Source organism: Scaptodrosophila lebanonensis, unplaced genomic scaffold (genome assembly GCF_003285725.1).
Source record: "Scaptodrosophila lebanonensis strain 11010-0011.00,11010-0021.00 unplaced genomic scaffold, SlebRS2 tig00000085-arrow-pilon, whole genome shotgun sequence".
In the NCBI taxonomy this organism is placed as follows: domain Eukaryota; kingdom Metazoa; phylum Arthropoda; class Insecta; order Diptera; family Drosophilidae; genus Scaptodrosophila; species Scaptodrosophila lebanonensis.
In genome coordinates, this window is record NW_022060564.1 from 5,179,722 (window position 1) to 5,196,632 (window position 16,911).

Below are 16,911 nucleotides of genomic sequence, written 5' to 3' on the forward strand. Positions count from 1 at the left end.
TAACAACAGCAACAGCAACAACAACAACAACACACTTGACAATTACAGACTCAATGACAGTCACAGGCAGCAAATTTATTTGCATTTTAGCTGCTCTGTGCGTATGGAACGCTGATTGTGTATGTAAATTTGAATAAATGTGTGCCTCCTCCTCCACACATTCACACGCAACGCACTCTGTTTATTTGTTAGTGACACACACACACACACAAACACGCATTTATGTGTGTATACATGAGAGATAAAACCACTAACTCATGCACGTCTGATTAAACGCAAAAAGCATGAGAGTTGTTTGAAATGCCACCCACGCTTATTAACACACATACTTATGTATGTACACACACACATAAGCACGCACACACACATATACACACGCAATAACAATCAAGTCAGTGCTGTCAGCTACATGTCAAAGAAAAGGTTAAGCAATTAGCTTCATTTCCTCTTACAAATATAAGAAATTATTTTTGCAATGGAGCCTAAAAAATGAACTAATTGATTTTTAAATAATTTCTTTTTTAAATATAACAAAGTTCTGTGGGGTTTCACACAATATATTTTATTCAATTAAATATAAAGGCAAAATTTAATTAAATATTACGCTCAGTATTTAAATGTTTGTTCGCCAAATGATTTGCTTAGCTTTAGGGAAAATGAAATAAAAACATTAATTGTCACTATAACTTTACGTTTATAATAGTTCAATCATTCTCTAAACTAGACTAATATGTATGACAACAATAACATAGCGAATTTATTCCGTACTCGTATGTCCAAATGAATGATTGGATGGAAGGCCCGTCCATTAAATAATTTGAAAATATTTTTATTATTTTAGTGGAAAGGTAAACAGAAAATAAGACACATTTCTGTTGATTGGATGGAAGGCCTGCCCGTTAAATACCAAAAAATATATTCACTACCCATTGAGAGGAAAAGAAAAATTAAAAATATGACACATTCGCTCATTCAAGGTAAAATTAGTTGGACTTAACTCTCAACATAATATTTTTAAAATTTAATATTGATTTAACAGCTCTCTGAACGTTTTCCTTACTATTATATGTTATTTGAAAAATGTATTCACAAGAAGAGCATATTTTGAGATTCAAGCTCTAATACTTCTTGTAGGCAACTGAAACAACTAACGAGCATTTTAATTATCTGCCTGAGCTATAGAAGCAATCACTTTTTGTATCACTAAACCAAAAATCAGCGAGCTTTATAAAATCAAACTGAAAATATATTATTGTTAATTATTATTTCTTTTGATTGAACTAGCAGTTCATGTTGAAAATCAATACAAACATAAGTACCAATGCACGCATGTTAATATAAGCAGATAATAATCTTATGTTATCTACAAGTTATCTGTCACTGTTGCATACGAATGTAAGCATAAAGAATATGTATAGCAAAAGTGTCAGTCTCCAATAAAACTCTAAAGCGAACAGACGCACGGCGGTCCGCGACTATTGTTTTTTACTTTACTCCTACTGAGCCCTTCCCTTTTCAGCGAATATATAATCTATTCAATAGGTTATGGGCCCAGGGCAGATAGGCTCATAGGAGAAGTTCAAAGTATTGTGAAATAGTAATCGTTTGGTGACTCAAGAAATATAACATTTAAAAAATGAGTGCGCTATATCAAATAGACAAATTGGAAGAGCATAACTATGACTCATGGAGCATACAGATGCGATCTGTCTTAGTGCACGCGGAATTGTGGAGTGTGGCATCAGGTGCTGAACCTAGTAATACTGAGAGTTCAAGGCCAAAAGATGAAAAGGCATTAGCAATTATAACGCTAAGTGTAAAAGCTTCACAATTGGGCTTCATTAAAAATTGCAACACTTCGTACGAGGCATGGAAAAAGTTAAAGGACGTTCATCAGCCGAGTGGACCTGTACGGAAAGTGTCGCTGTACAAGAAATTGCTAGGCAAACGCATGTTTCAAGGCCAAAGCATTTCAAGTTACATACACGAATTTAACGAAATTCTGGATGGTTTGTGTACAGTTGGCATCGAATTAAATGATGAGTTAAAAACAATCGTGTTGTTGTCAAGCTTGCCCGAACCATACGAAAATTTTGTCGTCGCCATTGAGACGCGTGACAATTTACCGTCATTTGATGTGTTATGTATCAAGCTGATGGAAGAGGGAGAGCGCAGAGGCAATGCAGATGGAGAGAGCGAGAATGCAAGAGCATTTATAGCTACGCAGCAGATCGTCGCGCATTCCAAAGCGAATTCAAAAAGGAATTCAAAAATCGTCGTTTGCTACAACTGCGGCGAAAAAGGGCACTACAAGGCACAGTGCAAGCGTGAGAAAATTCGCGGTGAAGGGAAAAAGCAATCGACAAAGAAAGAGATGGAAAAGCAGAGCAGCTTGTTAAATGCGTTGGACGTTGGAAAGATAGAGAACAACATGTGGTGTCTGGACAGCGGAGCAACAAGCCATATGTGTTGCGATAAGACGTTATTTTCAAAATTTATTGCGCACACTGAAATGATCGGTTTAGCTGACGCTGGTTTCCTGAAGGCCGAAGGCAGAGGAGAGGTGAAGTTACAGACAGAACTTTGTACCTTGGTGTTGTCAGATGTACTGTATGTACCGAAAATGAATGGCAACTTTATGTCCGTCAGCCGGTCAGTGCAAAAGAACAATGTTATACATTTTGGGCCACATTTTGCTAAAGTTATACAAAACGGCGAGTGTATACTGAAAGCGAATAAAGTTGGGAACCTTTATATGTTTCAAGGTAAACAAAATAGGTGTTATTCCGCAACTGAATCAGATGGTACATTGTGGCATAAGCGTTATGGCCATTTAAATTTTACCAGTCTGAAGGAAGTGATCAGCAAAGAGCTAGTGCGTGGTATTGGAAAGGTTGTTTTCCCAGACAACTTGAATTGCAAAACGTGTATGCTAAGCAAAATACATGTACAGCCATTCCCAAAGGTAAGCACTAACCGTGCCGAAGAGCTGTTGGAACTGGTTCATGCTGATGTATGCGGCCCATTCGACACGAAGTCACTTGCTGGATCCAAATACTTTCTGACCTTCATCGATGACAAGTCCAGGCGTATATTTGTTTATTTTTTGCGGAAGAAAGATGAAGTGTTCAGTAAGTTCGTCGAATTTAAAAACTTGGTTGAACGGCAAACAGATAAAAAGCTCAAATGTATTCGAACCGACAATGGAGGCGAGTTTGTCAACACAACATTCAACGGTTTCCTGAAACACCATGGTATTGCAAGGCAATTGACCGTGGCTTATACTCCGCAGCAGAACGGCGTGGCGGAAAGAGCAAACCGGACATTAACGGAGATGTCCAGATGCTTATTGGTGCAGTCGGGCCTAGGCGAGTCTTTGTGGGCCGAAGCAGTCAACACAGCAGTATACATAAGAAACAGATCACCTACCAGTGCACTGAACAACCTGACTCCAATGGAAGCGTGGACAGGTAAGAAACCCTGTGTTAGCCATCTAAAAGTTTTTGGTTCCATTGCAGTTGCACTTGCAAAGGGTCCCCGTAAAGGCAAATTCAAACCCAAAGGGCATGAGTACCGTATGGTTGGGTATTCGGTAGCAGCCAAAGGCTATCGGTTATACGACCCAGAGACGAGGACGATTGTCGAAAAACGAGACATTCTATTTGATGAGCGTTGTGGTGGTCATACCAATGAAGATACCGTTACGGTAGATTTTCCTGCATGCGAGGTTCAAGAGCATGTCACTCACACGGATGGTGACAGAAGCATCGACGACGATGACAGTGAGCACAGTTCTGACGACAGCAGCTCCAACGCATATGAGAGTGCAGTCGAAAAAGAAGACTCTGACGAGGATACTGTGAAGATTGGGCCAGGCCGGCCTAAAATTGTTCGAAATGGTAAACCTGGTCGTCCAAGAAAGCAATACAATGTGCTTGGAGCATTGGTTGCTAGTGACGTAATGGTTCCGACATCCTATGATCAGGCCGTTGGTAGCACACATGCAGTATTCTGGCAAGAGGCGATGCAAAAGGAATATCAGGCACTACAATCAAACGAAACCTGGCAGATGGCTGATTTACCAAAAGATCAGCGAGCAGTTGGTTGCAAGTGGGTATACAGCCTGAAACGTGACTCTGATGGAAAAGTCGAACGTTTCAAGGCACGACTCGTTGCTAAAGGGTGCTCCCAGAAGTATGGCGTGAACTATGTAGAGACGTTCTCACCCGTTTGCAGATTGGAAACCGTGCGGTTTATTTTGGCGTTAGCAGCGGAATTGAAGCTGTACCTTCACCAGATAGATGTGTGTACCGCCTATTTGAATAGCGACCTGCATGAAACTGTTTATATGAAGCAGCCACAGGGATACACAGATCCCAATAATCCAAGTAAGGCTTTATTGCTTAAAAAGGCAATATATGGATTGAAGCAGTCGGGGCGCGAGTGGAACTCCAAGCTCGATTGTGTACTACAAGGCATAGATTTTGTAGCATGTGAAAATGAACCGTGTCTTTACAAAAGGAACGGAAGAGGTGACTTATCATTAATCCTTGTTTATGTTGATGATATAATTATAGCATGCCGATCAAAAGAGGACTTGGCCAACATCAAGTCAGCCATTACAACATCGTTTGAATGTGTTGACAAGGGAGAGCTGCATTTGTTCCTTGGCATGGAAGTGCAGCGCGACGGTGAGCTTGGCGAAATTTCGCTAAGCAATTCGCAATACATCAAAGACATATTGCGTGAACATGGATGCGAGACCTGTAGACCTACAGCGACCCCACTGGATGCTGGTTTCCAAGTGATATGTACCAGCGAGCATTGTCAAAAGGTTGACATTGCATCCTACCAGTCTTCAATTGGCGAGTTAATGTGGCTGGCGCTTACAACAAGGCCAGACATATTGCATTCCGTTGCCAAGTTAGCTCAACGGAATCAAGATCCGCATGCAGAGCACCTAGTGGGTGTAAAACATGTGCTTCGATACCTGGCGTCAACTGTGGACCTGAAGTTGCACTACAAAGAGTGTGGACAACCCCTTACCGGCTATGTGGATGCAGACTGGGGTGGCGACCGCATCGATCGCAAGTCGTATACTGGCTATGTATACTACTTGGCTGGAGGACCCATATCCTGGCGATCTGAAAAGCAACGCAGCGTGGCACTTAGCAGCACGGAGGCGGAGTATATGGCTCTTTCAACTGCGTGTAAGGAGGCCATATACCTACGGCGTCTTATAGTGGAGATTGGCTGCGGTGACTCGAGTACTCCAACTATTCTTCATGGCGATAATTTAAGTGCTCAACAATTAGCTAAGAATCCTGTACACCATGAAAGAACAAAGCATATTGATATTAGATATCATTTTGCAAGACAGGTTGTAAACGAAGAACAAATTGTTTTACAGTATACATCAACCAATGAAATGATAGCTGATATTTTAACGAAAAATCTCCCTAAAGCGAAGCATGTTCATTTTACAAAGCTGTTAAATTTGATTTGAAAATTTTTGTAAAACATGTTTGCATTGAGGAAGGGTGTTGAAAATCAATACAAACATAAGTACCAATGCACGCATGTTAATATAAGCAGATAATAATCTTATGTTATCTACAAGTTATCTGTCACTGTTGCATACGAATGTAAGCATAAAGAATATGTATAGCAAAAGTGTCAGTCTCCAATAAAACTCTAAAGCGAACAGACGCACGGCGGTCCGCGACTATTGTTTTTTACTTTACTCCTACTGAGCCCTTCCCTTTTCAGCGAATATATAATCTATTCAATAGTTCATTCATGAAAAACGTGAGAAATTTTATAAATAAGTAAATAAACATTTTATGCCAGTTTTCAGAGGATAGAATTTCAGAATAATTTTAGAATAATTTCGTTTCCAGTCGTGAAAACACAATGCTATTAAAGGCCTACTTTTGAAATTCTATTCCAAGAAATCTGGCAAACATGGAAAGAGTGTCTTTAGTGCTAATTCTGTAAAAACAAAATTAAAAATCTATAAATGCAAGCAAAGTTTATTATTAAGTAATATCAAGGAATCTAAAACCTATTTTTAAAACAAACAAATTCTGGTTTAAGATGCTTCAATTTATATGACATGACATGACACACCAATTATATTTGTATAAAAGTTATTATAATTTTCAAATTCTAACAGAAGATAAAAAATGGTCAACTCTTAAGAGTTCGTGTTCCCCAAAAAAGGCTAAAGTGGCAGCACTGACACACACACACACACTCACACAAACACAGAGAGACACAGACACAGTCGTCAGCTCAGCCCAATTAGGCTTATTTGTGTTTAAATTGAATTAGAGCAGCGCGAACAAGCAGAACAAAAAATGTTGCTCGTCATGTAAGGATGCGCATGATTTCTAAGTCCGCCCTCGGCTTAGCAGCAGCAGCCAATTGGCGTATTTATCAATACATTCTTATCGATGCTGCTTACTACTAAGTGCCATGCTTATATAACTATTTGTATTGCCGCAGACACATTCAATGGAGCGCCTCATTACAAATGATTTCGATTTTAATGCTGATGGCTTTTAGCTCTTGAGGCTAAATAATTATAGCACATATGTACAAACATGTGTAGTTATGGTACGGGCTATTTACTTTGGCATTTACTTGGCATATGTTCAATTTAATACTTACACTTTTGATTTCGTTCATTTTCGTAAACTGTCGACCAAATTCCCATAAATCAACGCCAAACTTGAGCGCCCAATTGCGTACTCTGTAAGGGAATTAAAGCAGATTTCATTAAATTCGTTATAAGATATTGCATGTGTAGAGATAAGTGAATAAGATAAACATGTGTTAACATTCTGAATAATATTGAATATTTTAGATGTACTCGTATGTTTACAAAAGCTCATATCGGTTAGAAGTCAGCGCTTAAATGGATCACTTTTTTGGGTGCTGTTAAAGGTTCTTAACACTAATCTTTCATTTAAAGTAAGGCGAAGAATTTGTTGTGAAGAGCACAAAATATTTCAACAGTTGTTCGCACAAATAAAAAACAAATATAATCTGTGGAGTATCAATAGAACAAATATAAATTGTTGCTGTTTTAAATTACCTTTTTGCACTTTATTTTCATTTACAGACTTGAATACGAAAAAAATTAAATTATATTTGGTAGCTAACATTATTCTGCTTTATTATTTACATACATATTATTACAATTATTAAATACATAAATTATTAAATAAATAAATAAATACAACTGTATTTAGAAATTGTGCAGATAAAATGTTACTAAATGCTTTTTATCCTTTTTTGCTTTACTAGAGAAAAGTGGACAGTGGAAAGTTTTTTGCAAATATGTATAATATTTATTTTATACATATTTCTAGAATTGCAATTGACATTATTAGTTTAGCAACAAAAAGAGCTTTTAGATGCTATATAGGTCCTATCTAGCTCTTAGGTGCTTGTGTGTGTTTTTTTTTTTTAATAAAAGCCTGCTTCTGGTTGTTGACTGAAAGGAAACAAGGAGACTCCTGGAGCTTATCGATTTCATAGTCATGCTCATGTGTAGCGTCCAATTTTGCATTATCGTCGCTTGCATTTCTGGTTTCTGGTTCGATTGCCACTCTATACTGTGCAGAATTGTTTAAATATTTGGTTAGAAGTTGCTGGTGGTCGGTCCTAAACCAAAGCTCTGGCCTGCCTCAACTTGGAGGATGTCGTGTCTTTTTTCAACTACTATATCGAATGCTCGCAAGTATCCCTCCTGCTGCTTATATTGCTTGTGATTGGAATGCGAACTTCTCTTTTTAATTTGATAGCAATTGGTTAAATGTTTGATGTGATTTTCTTTACCATCTGAATTCATAATTGGAAACGGATTGCGGTCAAGCCAACATTTTTGAAGTCTAAGCAATAAGTCTAAGAGTACATTACGGATTTGTTATTCAATTCAACTATGTAATTACTATTGCGAATAAGTCATGCGCTGTTTTGTTTTTTTAATAATTTCTAATTTTTTTTTTTATAACAGAAAACGGAATCGTCATACAATATCCACAATAGCCATAAATTAAAGAACAGAACATAGTAGTGTTTTCTGTTTTAAAAAGATACCCAACTTCACATAGAGTATACAAAAATATGAAAGATTTACATTATGATGTAAGGTTGAGTTTGAACAGTTTGAAGCGACATTAATAGCCTGTCTAAAAGATCCCCCAGTTGTTTTCTCTTTAGAAGGCTGATAGGACGCTCATCTAAAAGGTGTCTGAAAATATGGCCCTTTTGCATCACTGGGCCAGCTAGGGGTCAATTAAACGAAGCGTTGAGGTGCTTGAAACATATTATTGCAAATAAGTCATATGTGATTAAATTGTGCGCATATTTCAAATAGCATAGCGCTTACTATAATATTCGATGTTTATTCGACTGCAGCATTATATTTTGCATTTTATAAGCATTATATTCTTTATTTTAAGTTACTATCCTAATTGGCAGTTTGCCACTTTACAAGTGATTGCTTGGCACTCTATGTAGCTATACTGTCTCCTGTTTTCCCCCCCTTTCCACGCCTCATGTCAACATAATACAATTTTCATATAATTTAAATTCATTTTTGCTGCACTCCCAAAAAGAGAGAATGAGAAAGGAGAGAATGCCACGCATAAAGTTTTATTCGTAGTTGTTGTTCTTGTTGTTTTACTGTCTTTACTGTCGCTTGTATCTTTCAATGCTGCACTTCCTTTTGCCTCTACTCCTCCCTCCCCCTCTCTCTCTCTCCCTCTCTCTCTCTGCTGTTTTATGTTCGTTTGTTATTTTTGCTCTTATTGTTGTTGCTGCTGCTTCTGCTGTCTGGGAGTGCATATAAACATGCGCTTATTTTGTATCTAGATAGCCAGAACTGCTGTGGCACTGGGGCTCAGCAGCATAATCAACATTGCGTATACGCAGCGTAGCACAGCGCACGCTTCCTGAATTTCATGCTGTGGCTTTTTTGGCTGCTGCTGTTTTTTGCTCTATTGATATTTTGCAGATAATGCCATAAAATTGTGCAAATATTTTCTGGAGAGTCATTATCTTCCATGCGGTTGCTTTTGCCTCCGCGTCTCCGTCGTTCTTTTTTTTTTTTCAAATAATATTTCATGTTGCTTTTATCAACATGCCTGGAAACTGCTCCTCTGCCTGGGTTGCCTTATAAAATGCTCCGAGTGTTTTGCTTTTGACTTTTGAGCTTAGATTATAAATGTTTAGCAAATGTTTTTGCAGAATAGTTTGTTTTGTGAGCTGGTGTGTTGTAGCCTGTAATGAGTTGCTTTTGTTTCAAGCTCCTTTTAAATCAATCAGCTAGAAAATGAGTAAATACCCTTTTTTCAAGACTCTTTTCCTCTGCTTTTGAGCTCTTTCAGGTTGTGATAAACAGCATAGAAAACTCTCCTCTCTCAATATCTTTATATGCTGTTTTTTGTAAATAATCATAATGTTTATTTTATGATTATGGCCAACACGTAATGTTGGCGTGAATGTGTCATAAAAATGTCTACCTACAACTGATGTGCGTGCATTTTAAAATCAATTAAATCAAATTGCCTTTTTATCAGTCTAATGCACATATGAAGTAGGCCGTTACCGCATAACTACGTGTATTTATTAAATTATTTCAATAAAATGATTTATAGCTGCCCGGCTGAAGTGAAATAATAAAATAATTTAATGTTGATTTATTTAAACAATTCTTCTAGTTTTGAACTTAATATGCATGATCTCAACAAGTATGCGCACATGTAGTTGGAAAGCATATGTATATCTGCACTTAACCATCAGCTGTATGGTAGAGTATTGTTGCCCAGATTCGCACATCAAAGTGCCTTACACATGCAACTCACGTAAAACTAAGCGACACGAACTGAACAATGCATGCATAAAAGCCAAAAACAGCCACAAAAACATCGACCACAACACTGCCACTGCAATGAAAGGCCATCAATGTCATCTTAGAGGCAGGCGAGGCACGTGCTACAAAGGCAACACGACCGGGCAGGAGAGTTTTATGCTGCTTGGCCTCAAAAACGAATGGCTGCTATGGCTCGGGGGTGGGAGGCAGAGAACAGAGAACAGAGAATAAAGAATCAAAGCGACAGCAAACTTGACAATGCGACCTGAGAGTGCAGGTATAGACAAATGCAAAGATATAGGCACACTCAAAAAAATAATAATAACCAATCATTGGCAAATGTTAAATGCTGATTAATGCATACAAATATCTTTAAAAAATGAGAAATAAATTAAAAAAGTTTATAATCAATTTATAAGAATTTTAAGTGTTCAAAAAATATGATTGAATATGATCTAAATCAGTTGATGGTTAATGTACTTTAGAAATATGCAAATTCAATTAAACATTAAATCACAGATCAAATTTTGGAGTAATAAAGGAAAAAGCTGGAAGCTGGACATTCCATCTCTTTTTTTGTGAAGGTTTTTATTACTCTTTTAATTCAATTAAAGATTAAATCACACTAAAGGATCTAATATATATAACTCATTTTGGAGTAATAATGAAAAAATAGGATGCTGGACATTCCATCTCTGTTTTTTGTGAAGAATTTTATTGCTCCTTGAATTATTTTAATTACTCTTCAATTCAATATATATAACTAATTTTGGAGTAATAATGAAAAAATAGGATGCTGGACATTACTTCTCTGTTTTTTGTGAAGTACTTTATTACTCTTTAAATTGCAGCCTCTGAGACTGTCAAATTCTTAATTAAATAAACTCTGCTGCTTTATGGTGGCCAGATTATATACTTAAAATAATATGAAAAGATTAGATTAATTAGTTACAGCTCAATAACCCCCTTCATTATGGCCATTAGAAATCCATTTCAAAATTTGTGAATTTTAAATAGAAATACCGATAGATAGATTGGACATAAATCGACATAAAGCTGGCTCGATTGACACTAAAACTACCAAAATGTCTCAAAGACGATATTATATATTTATTTAGTTTATCGACAAACATAGCTGTGACATAAAAAAGAATCAATGCAATAAAAAACTTCAAATACTTGTAAATAATTAATTTAATTCAACTAATTTAGTTTACCGACAAACCTAGCTCAAATTAAACATAGCTGCGAAGTAAAAAAAAAGAAATGCAACAAAGACCTAAATAGCTAAATAAACTAAATAAAATTAAAGAATAATAAATTTCTATAAATACTACAAAATTATACAATAACTAATGCCACTGCATATTCGATTTTTGGAACAACAATTTTAAGTTATACTAGGAATCCCAATAACTCACCTAATCTTCTTCCTCAATACATAAGCTTTAACTCCCTGAATCCCTGAATACTAGAACACAATTTTTTGTGAAGTGTATTTATAGGTTGGTTTATGTAACTGTATGGATGTTGCTTGCATCTCAGGTGTATTGTCTTGTGCGTCTTTTTAGGCACGAACCACGTACGAGTCCTCGTATGTCAAACTCGTACTCAAGTGTCATACACGTAAGCCATCAAACGAAGCACATAGTTTCGGTTTTTGGCATTCTTTGGCGATTTTCACTCTTTCTTATACACCAGCCAGCCAGCGAGCCAGCCCTTTGAGAGTAGGTCAATAGGTTTCATTGAAATTGAAATGAGTTGAGCTTAAAGGTAACAACAACAGGGCGTATAAGTAATGTGTGAAAAAAATGTGTGTGTGTTTGTTATTTTCTTCTCCAAATGAATTTCTATGAACGAAAAAATTCATGAATACGCCCTGGAGCGCCTGTGCTCAGGCAGCGTGTGTAACTTGAATTAAAAATGCATTGAAAAACACTGCGGGAAATACACAAAAATGGCGAAAAATAACACAAATGTGTGAGCGAGGAAGCGCTTAAACAAACAGTTTTGTAGCCAGAGGTTTGTTGGGCTTAAAATTTTTGCTCACACATGAGCCGATTTGGACGATTTAGCAACCATGTATTCACGTGTGTGTGTATGTGTGTGTGTGCGTCTGCAGGGTGTGTATGTATTTGTGAAAGGTGGTTACTTTTAAGTTCGGCTAAGCTGCGATTTGTTGCAAGCACTTTTCGGCAAAGGGGCAGTGGGTATAAATGACGGCCACAATGTTGGGCGCACTTTATATAAAAAAAAAAACAGCAAGATAACAAGAATAGAATTAAATTTAGCTTGCACGCTTTTCTGCGCTCCTGAATAAATATAATTTAATAGGTTTTGATTTTTGATTGTGCCTATCAAATCAACCGATAAATCTATATGCCTCACAGGCCATTTAATTTCAAGTTCAACTTCATTTCTCTTCATTGAAAAAAGAGCTTTACCAATGATTATGTTTTTTCCTTTAAGCTTTGATTATTTTTTCCTTTAAGCTTTGATTATTTTTAAGAGAGAAGTAAGTGTTCTGCCTAATTGGAATTAAAATATATAGAAGAAGCGGTCTTTTTAAAACTAGTCTAAACAACAAAGTACATATTTCATTCGAGCCTAAAATAAATATTATGTTTAATGCCTATTTTGTTTTTCTGGGGCAAGATAAAATACGGCTTCTAGTCATTTGGTTTATTGGAACTACAATACTTAACAGAAGCAATTTAAAAAAAAAAAACTAGTCTAAGCAATAAATAAATTAAATTAAATTAAATTAATAAATTAAACACGTTCCTATACTCAATGAGTTATTTCTTCATTTAATATAAATTTTTTACACAAATTTAAAATCTAGAAGTAGCCTTCATTTCAGTTTTGCAAACATTTTGTAAATCTTACAAACTGTCAGGTGAATTTTTGGTTTTGATTTAGGGCAGAAAAATAAAAAATAAAGTACAAGTATTTCATTTGAATATGCAACTGTCTGTTTTCGTTCAATCGCTTTTAAATGCATCCGACTTTGAATATATTTTGCATTAAACACTAGTCTATACTCAATTAATATTGATTCGTACACAACATTTCTTCAAATTTAGAAGTAGCCTTTTTCCACTCACTTTTCAATTGCATTTTAGTTGTACAAACATTTTGGATATCTTAGAAACTCTCAGGCATTATGGAAATTGAATTATTTAGCGCAGAGAAATATAAAATTAATAGCTCATTACTTTACAAAGAGCTTGGAAAAGAGAAATGAGAATGCAAAGACCCTAAGCTCACAATTTTCCACTTGAACTGAGTTTGCCAATTGAATCATTATGTGTCTACATAATAATGAGCTTTTCATGTTATTTGCTACTCGCCGCCAATCCACTTACGAATAATTGCAACACTATACAAATAAAATAATGCGCTAGACGTGTCGCCGATCCCCATGCCGATGCCGATGCCGTCACCACCACTTAATGCACTTTCACTGTCATTTGTCATAAGTAGTTAGCGTTCAGTTTGTTTGTTTATCCGCGACACTCTATAGTATTGTCTAGCTGTAATTAGATCTGCCACACCCTGCTGCGAAAGCCAAATGCAAAATGCTATTAAGTAGCAAATGTGCTAGATGAGATACATAAAGAAATAAAGACGACACACAAACACTTTGTGGAGAAAAACAATGTTGAAAAATCTGACAAGCCCTATGTATATAGGAACTGAACTGAATAATCAGTAGCATTAATCCCATAAAGTAATACAATTTAGACAAAGCCGAACGGTAGATTTAAATGAGTTGAGTACAATTAAGATTAGTTGGCGAGTTAATGGTATTATAGAGAGTTGTTGTTGTTGTTCCGAAAAGAACATTGCAGGAAGGTGGCTGCTAGATTTATTTTAAGCTTAAGTCAAAGCGAAGCATACTATTTTATTTGTTTATTTATTGATTCATTTATTTATTTGTTTATTTATAAATGTACAAAATGGTTTGCCCTAGGAAGCTGAAGAAACTGGAAACTGGATTTTAACTGCAAAGGGGGGAAAACGGGCTCCAACTTTTGTATGAATAATCTGCATTTTTGAAGCTATAAACATAAAATATTTATTTTAAATAAAATGCATAGAAGATTTTCAGCTATTGGTGGTTTTCCATGAAATGTTAAAACAAAAAATCCAAATTCAATAATTCTATACGTTTTTCAATAAAACTTGCAAGACATTGAACAAATTGTTGAAACATTATTATTTTACGGTCGGTATGTATAGAGATAAAACGGTGTGTCCTGCAACGAAGCTCTGGCTCGGTAATATTAACCAAAACTGATAGAGCTAGGAAGCCTTTAACTTGGTTTATTTACTCTTAGAAAGAATACAAAATAAGCTGCATAGCAGAATTTTATTCCACCTATATGATAGAATAATAGTTTAAAATAAATAAATAAATACATATAGTAATTGTAAAAAAAACTACTTAGCCCAGAAAAGACGATCAAGACCTGCTGTTTGTTTCTATCAGTTCTTTGCTTTTTACGATTTGCAAAACAAACTTGAAATTGTTAACATTTTATACTACATTATGGCTTAGAGAAAACTTTTTCTTCTACAACTTATGCAATGAATATTTTTAAACCCACACACATGCTACAATACTAAGTGGGTGCCACCCTGACAAGGCTAGTCCACAGTTTGTCTGGCCAAATAAAAATGACCCGTCCTTTTGGTAATTTTGTTTACCATTTTCCTCGCTATTTTGCTTTGGTTCATGGCCAATTTTTATCATTAATCTCATATATTGCCCCGTTATTTACGATTATTGTTTTGTTTACCATATAATTGCATATTTTATAGTTGGCAAAAGAACTAAAACATAGTCAAGTTTATGGCAAATTAGTTGAAAACTTGAATTTATGGACCAATGAAATAAAAACTTTATAATTGCATTAAAAAAATTTGCATAAATGACAAAGGCACAAAACATGAAAAAAGTGCGACTAAAAGTTATCAATTAAAAGTTATTCGATTAAATTAATGATTACGTTTTTTTTATGAATTCTAATCATGCTGGGGGTGTAAAATGTTTTTTAAAGTAATCCGTATTTAAACATTTAAAGAGTATTTTGGAATAAGTAAGCCATCGATAGATAAGGCGTTAGATGCAGCTCAAACATTTGCAAAACATAACTAATTGGAAACATGATTAATATTTCAATGTTATATAGGTTTTTCAGAGCCCAAAAAATTTGATTAGGTAGTAATATTTCTAAAACTTTATGTAATCTTTTCTTTTCATTAAGAAGTAAGTGGAATATCGGCGATAGTTTCTGTTCTAAAACATTTTTTAAATTCAGGAAATATTTATTCTTATAGTGTCGTGCTCCTGCAAGTTCGTTGATTTTTATATTTTTTCGTTTGTTTTCTTAAGTCTAATAATAAGTTTATATTAACTTTTAACTATCATTTTTTAAAACAATTAATAAGTATTTTGTCAACGTAATTATTGAATATAAAAGAAAATAGGCACAGAATAGAAAATTGTAGACTGTGTGCTACCAAAAAGATACAAAGCAAGAATTTATAATAATAATAATAATAATAATAATAATAGGAAAAATTAATGAAGAAATAAAAGCAAAAATAAGACTTATTGGCCAGATAAAAATACAATACAATGGCTACAAAAAGAGGTTTTAGAAAGGAAATGCGCCAAAGCAAGCAGCTTTTCAAAAGAGGGGTTAAAAAATTAAAATTTTGATTAAATAATGCACGAGTCGTTTAAATAAGAATTCAGTCATAAAAATAACTTCAATAAATCCAACTAAGTTTCGTTTTAAGGCGAAACGTATATATTTATTTGTGAACCTCTATTTATCTGTGAACCTAAACAAAGGCGCATTATTGGGCAACAAAAAAGCCCCCCCACTAATATGGAAAGAATATTATGCATTACAACAAAATTTGCTTGAGTGAATATATGTCGTCGATTCTTACGACTTCTGTCCATCAACGTGCGATATGTGTGTGTGTGTGTGTGTGTGTGTGTGCGTGTGCGTATCTAATGGATACATAATAGGATTTTGCAATTAGTCTGCTTGTGTGTTGGTGGGGTGGGGAGTGGAATGTGAATGAGTCGCAACCGCAGCGCGCACTTGGCTAATTAACCCAAAAAAGGCAGTCAGGGGCCATCATCATCATCATCATCATCATCGGCATCGTCATCATCATCATCATCACGTGCCATTTGCAGGCCAGCAACAACAATAACAACAACAACACGAGGAAAAATGTGGATGGCAACATGGTCGAGTTTTTGTTTAATGTCACTTTTATTTATTGAAATTAGTTTTAGCATTCATTATGCGTGTGTGTGAGTGTCTCTCTGTTGCTTCTGCCTGGAGCTGCTTTTTGTCAGTTTGACATGCTTTCATTTTTATTTCCCCTGCACTCCTACTCCTACTCCTACTCTGACTTGCTCCTTTGCAAAGGATGACATTTTGCGGCACATGCGTAAAAATTAATTTCATTAATTTGAAACATAAACTTTTTCCGCCTCGTTGTAAGTATGTACAAGTATATATGTATGTATGTGTGTGTCGCTGCAGAAATTCAATTAAATTTATTTCAACTTTTACTGGCAGTAACAACAACAACAAATACAACAGCAACAACGGCATACGCCTTCAGGGTAAGCTCGTGACGATGATGGGAACGATGCGATGATAATGATTATGCTTGTGATCATGATGAAGTTGGCTGGGCACATTGCTTTTGATGTAACTGACCCAAATCGCGTTATATAGTATTCGTGTATTTATTCCTTCCTTCGTTCCTTCGTTCGTTCGTAAGTTCATTCATTCAACGGGGTTTTCCCTGCTGCTTCTTAGCCTTCTTTTTTAGCCTCGCGTCCGGCTGGCTTCCTTGTGCCTTTTCGTTCTATCTTTGTCAAGACTTGACTTTTTTCTTGCTCTTGCTATTATATTCATCTTGTTGCTGTTATTTGTTGTTGTTGTGCTCATTCATTTGCCTCATTTTGCAGCTTGCACTCGCAGCAT

General features: G+C 35.7%; 1 protein-coding gene across 2 annotated transcripts in view; it reads right to left on the bottom strand.

The window, feature by feature from the left end:
• Window positions 1–16,911, bottom strand: part of LOC115626322 (voltage-dependent calcium channel subunit alpha-2/delta-3) — a 66,703-nt gene that overhangs the window by 47,149 nt on the left and 2,643 nt on the right. For both annotated transcript variants that reach the window (XM_030521663.1, XM_030521662.1), the window contains exon 2: window positions 6,673–6,754. In XM_030521663.1, the coding sequence (XP_030377523.1) occupies window positions 6,673–6,754 (82 nt within the window). The remainder of the gene's footprint in view (window positions 1–6,672; window positions 6,755–16,911) is intronic.